Here is a 5440-nt window from a genome sequence, read left to right as displayed (position 1 = left end):
TATGGAGCAATATAATCTTTTTAACCTTCTAAATTTACTATCAAATTTTGTCATTTAATCCTTCTTCTAGGAGTTCCTCAAATCCTATCATTGTTGATGCAGCACCTCAATGGAAAACATACATACTTCCATCTCAGAAGCTTTCATATTTTACTTAATAAGACTGTTCTCTCCTTATGATGACATTTGGCACACATTCCATTTTAACTCCTTCTGGGAACCCCGTTGGCTAGAAAACTCTACACATCCTTGTATACCTACATTTATCTTTTCAAGGAAATTTCTTAAAGTTAACATATCTGAAAAAGTAATACTTTGTAGAAAGCCTTGCCACCACAATACGATATGCATAATTAAATGTGATATTTAAAAAACAATGTTTTCATTGAAAGAAGAGAAGTTTCAAGTCTACTGAATGAAGCTTCCATAAGGGCTGATGCCTGGTTTCCTCATTGCCAAGTGTTTGGCATATAGTAAGTGCTTAATAAATATTTGTTGAAAGAAACCACAAGGGAAGAGAGACAGACTTAGACCTTTCTTTTTTTCCCCCCAAAGAAGCACATCTGAGAAATAGTGATCTACATTTTGAAAGTTATCCAAGAACGTATGCCGCCTTTTAACTAAGCTGGGATTATTTCCAGCCCTCTGTTATCACACAATAGTCTGCACACAACCATACTCAATTAAAAAAATATACCAAAAATGCTGTATTTTAAAAATCCATATGCATGAGGTTATAAATAAGACATATACTTAGGGATTGTGGAATCCAAATAGTATGTCACTGAGAGTAAAATTTGAATTAAGTTATTAAAACATTTGGGTTTCTGGAGCACCAATAAATGTCAATGTGCTGAGCAAGGTTTGAAATCATGAGAAAATGCTGCAGCGTGTGTTCCATGTAACAGGCACTCAAAAATTATGCCCAGTGAAACTGCTAACAGCAGTTCTACACATGATCATTTAAACTGTTCTAAAGAACACGAGGAACTGATCTTTGAAGTGGCCCCTGGTGAGACTCCACTTGCTCTTAACAGCATCCTGAAAGGGTTTATAGGGTGCAAAATGAGGACCTTATTTAATTTATAGAAGTGGATTTTCACCTTCTGTATGTTAGGTGAAAAATAGAAATCCCCCTCCCACCTTAGCCCTATATGACCCATTTAAAATTACTATGAAGCCAAATTCCTGCTATTTTACAACTTTATTAAGATCTGTATTTTATATTTTGGATGGATGGGCCAATGTAAGAAGCAGAAGCAAGCTCATAAAAAGGTTTGTGGTTTTTACCTTAGGTACCCTTCTTTTGAACCACACTGCAAATTCTGATCATGCTTGAAAAAGACAACAGCCACAGAACAAAAATGTTCATCATGCAAAACATTATTCACATTAGAGAAACTAAAAAGAAAAAAAAATCTGAAAGATATCAGTGAAAATGTTCTGTAGCCTTTGCAGATAATTAAAGTCCCGGATTACGTCAATGGAACCTATATGCCCTATTGGTTCTAATAAATTTGTGGATAAAGCTGTGACTCCATATCTGATCCCTGCTCTCTCTGCGCCTTTTGTGCCACTTATGACCTTTTACCCATATTGCAGATATGTGTGCATTTACCTTGCCCATCATCATCACTTTCTTGAAGGCAGGAACCAAGTTTATGGAATGTCTGCATGCCCGGCAGCATCTAGCAGTGCGCTTTGCTCCAAGTAGGTGTGTAGCGAATGTTTGCATGAATGAACAACTTTATCAGGTCTTTTTATGCTTTCATAAAACTTTAATGCATGGTTTTAGTCAGTTTTATGGGCATAGAACTATGAGGCATCTCTTTCTACTCATCTTTAAATCATGTGAGCAGGAGATATATTGCTTGTTTTATGTGTAGAACAGTAGGAAAATCACGGCTCCTATTGTCTGAATGGAAGAATTACATAGCTGGGCTGGGGATGCTTCTATAAATCACAAAAACACAGATGTATAAACTTGGAGTAATTTTCGATTTCTCACTAAATCTAAACAGCCTGGAATGAGTACAAGAGATGAAAAAAATCAATTGAATTACAACTCCTAAAGTGAAAGAAAATTAAGTACCAAGGTGAACACAGTGAACCTTTCAAAAGGTAGTGAGGCCGCTCATTAAGTCTTGCATGCAATTTTACAATAATTCAAATTACTGGATTTAACCTGATGGTTTAACCTGAGGGTTTTCCAGGGGCATTTACCAATCTCTCAGTCAAGGCAAAATTCTTATCATGTGGAAACTTCATGTTGGTCTGTATCCCATTACCATTCCAGCCTCTCTGATTGGGAGGAAGAGCCCCTGTATTATTTGCCTTATTATTATTTGGGTTATTATTATTATTTCTCAATTCTCCAAATAGATGTTTAGCTCCTCATTTACTATGTGTCAGGCCCCAGGCAGCAAACCAACGATGAAATGAAGAGTTTAATAAGAGAAAAATGGCAAATGAACGAATAGGTGAAATAAAATGTGATTAGTGCTATTTGTAGAAGCATATATATGAATATATAAAATAGCAAATTTATCAGACAGCCTGTAGTCCAATCCCATTTATTCTACTTAAAATTTCTCTGTAGTACTTAGCCTCTCAAGCCACACATCTCCTCGTTTATTGGTTTACTGTCTTTCACCCCCAACTAGAACATGAACTCCATGTCTGTTTCGTCACGTGCTGGGCACATGGTAGGTTCTTAGTACGTATTGCTCGGAAACATGAATGAATAAAAGAAATGAAAATTCTATGAAACCATAAAGGAGGGAGTGGTTTTCTCTGCTCAAGAGAGTCAGGAGAGGCTTCAGTGTGGAAGGACCTCTGTGCTGGCTCTTGAAGGCTGAGGAGGAATTAAGCAGGCCACGAAGAGAGAAGTGCCAGACCTGACGGAAGAAAGTGACGGTGGGGACCCATGCAGCTGTGGGGGGGAAGCCATAGTTGGGGCTTGTTACCCCTGACGGGTCGTGGCTGCAGCATGAAGCTGAGGCTTGGCAGGGGCAGGCAGCCAAGGGTCTTACAGGATATGCTACGGAGCTTGGGCTTTTTCCCTCAAGGCAGTGTGAGCCACCCAAGGCTCACAGCGGCTAAGATAAGGGGAACCTGGGGTGTGCTTCGCATGTCTTCAGCTAAGCCTCTCTCATAATGCAAGGTGGTTCGAATCCAGAACGTGATAACAGACTTTCGGAAATGAGAAACACGTCATCGGTAAGAAAACACAAAATCACCTTCCGTGACGACAGGCCGTGTAGACTGTACCCTCCTCGCTGCCAACCACGAAGTTATTGACGTCTCCCGTCGGGAAAGCCATTCCGGTAACGGCCACGGGCTTGGACTTATTGTAAACCAGCTCCATGCTCTCCTACCGAAACACGGCGAGGTTACGTTCCCTCTGGCAACCCGTTGCCATGCCAAAGATAGCACGGAAAAATCATTCGGCTAAATCGTCTGTTTGCTTTTCACACAGCGTTACAAAAGCCCCCGGCTGTGCCAGAAACCACGCTTTACTGCCCCTGACACTCGTGCTTCTGTGTATCTCTGGTTTCAGGCCGGCTGGATCTCATCAGTGTGTGCTGCTGCTTCTTAAGTCAGGCAGAGATGACAGGTGAGAATTTCGAAACTAATGGTGCAGAAACTAAAGATAATACTGTAATGGTTACACTTGTCAGCCCCAGGCTTTAATAAAACACACAATACCCTTGTATTTACAAACATTTTCGGAATCAATTGTTCGTGAGAATACACGTGTATTAATATCAGACGTACTAAGCACGTTTGTCAAAGCAAGAGTTTGTGTCCTCCGTGGACTAAAACCAGAAAGTTGTCACTCAAGTCATAAAAACCAGATTTCAATGGGGACATGATTTCATGAAGGGCAGCCACTGGGTGTGCAAGCTAGAAGCCCACAAAGAATGGTAGTGAAATAAGTCTTTAAAATGGCAAATGAAAGTCTTTATTTTAGCTCAGGTAATTTTCAAATTCGGGAATCAAAGTGTACTTTAAGAGACATTCTGCTGAATTAATGACAGTGAAGAGTAATCAAGTGTAACTAACATCCCTAAATATTTCTGGCTGTTTACATCAAACAGCCTACTTTGTGCACCTGAAGTAATTAAAAAAAATAATTCTAGGGGATCATGTTGTTATAGTTGCTAGGGAGTGTAGCCTTATTGTGCAAACAAATAAGCCACGTCTTAGCTGAGGAGTCCAGAAATCGGCTGTGTGAGCTAACAGTTCAGGTAGTTCAGATTATATGGTCATGTGACCTGCTCGCAGTACTTGAGATCCACACTCATAGTGAGTGTGTTAGTGAAGGGACACTATGACAGTACAGAAAACTGGGCCACCCAATGGTCTGCTCCATCACTAAAATTAGCAGCAGGAAACGAACAGTCTCTCGGTCACCCACTTGGAACAGAGAGGGATCAGGGTGACCGTTGAATGCTCTCATGTCTGCTTGTCATCCATGGACATGCCATGAAGCTCTCAATCTCTGTACAGGGACAGGAGTCTGTGGGCATGCTAAAACTAATAAAAATGGTCCTGTAGCCCCTGTACGACTGGTTTTAACTTAAACAAATACACGTTTAATCAGCCAAAAGGGCAATTAAAAATTCCTAATTAGAGGGTTCGCTCTCATATCTGTTTGTAATCTCCATGCTTTTAAAAGCAAACAACATATTGCTGAGAATTTTAAGACAAAGCTATAAAATACCCACATACAACTCCCAACTTGTATAATGGTAAAGATCAGTCGAAATAGATGGAACTTAAATAGTTAGGAGCTTATTAGCTCACCCCTCTCCCAGGCTGCCCCAACTCCAAATTATAAAAAGAATTTACTTAGTCTTAATATTTTCTACATCTGTATTTTTGGAGACTTATGGAAGGTTCTTTATGGTTTCACATTTCCTTATGCGTCTTAAAACTCCAGTGTCTTCTAAAATTGTGAGCCAGACATTCTAGGGTAGTTAATCCAGGAAAGGGAATAGAATTAAAACTGAGAATTATCTCCTAGATATCATTATAATTTTCTTGATGTTATCTCACATTTTTGTCAAAGTCTTAATAATAAACCTTTCTCTGTGTTTTTAGTTGGAGGACAATGAAATTACTTTTTTCCTCATAAAGAAATGTGGACAGAGTGTGTCTACATGGGCATTTCTGTGTGCATGTATGCATCTTTCATATAGATTCTGAAAGTTGCATTTAGATGCCTCCCCCACCAGTGGTCTCTTCCGTTCATGCTTCTTTGTTTTCCATAACTGCAATCAGTAGTGGTTTGGAAATTTTGGGACTTTTGCATTTTCAACTTCTCATTTGTTGAGTAAGGAATGGCAGGAGCCATCCTAACAAACATTCCAGAGGAGAAAACAGATGGTTGGACAAATTCTTCACACACACAGACGGGTCGTCTAGGCTACAGATG

The 5440-nt window shown here is 39.7% G+C and overlaps 1 protein-coding gene across 5 annotated transcripts in view; it reads right to left on the bottom strand.

Moving 5' to 3' along the window:
• DYNC1I1 (dynein cytoplasmic 1 intermediate chain 1) overlaps positions 1-5440 on the bottom strand; it is a 308734-nt gene that overhangs the window by 59022 nt on the left and 244272 nt on the right. For all 5 annotated transcript variants that reach the window (XM_041727422.1, XM_041727417.1, XM_041727419.1 and 2 more), the window contains one exon: positions 3240-3373. In XM_041727422.1, the coding sequence (XP_041583356.1) occupies positions 3240-3373 (134 nt within the window). The remainder of the gene's footprint in view (positions 1-3239; positions 3374-5440) is intronic.

This window comes from Vulpes lagopus, chromosome 13 (assembly GCF_018345385.1).
Source record: "Vulpes lagopus strain Blue_001 chromosome 13, ASM1834538v1, whole genome shotgun sequence".
Lineage (NCBI taxonomy): Eukaryota > Metazoa > Chordata > Mammalia > Carnivora > Canidae > Vulpes > Vulpes lagopus.
Note: the sequence above shows the minus strand (reverse complement) of the source record. Positions and strands in the feature narration are given on the sequence as shown.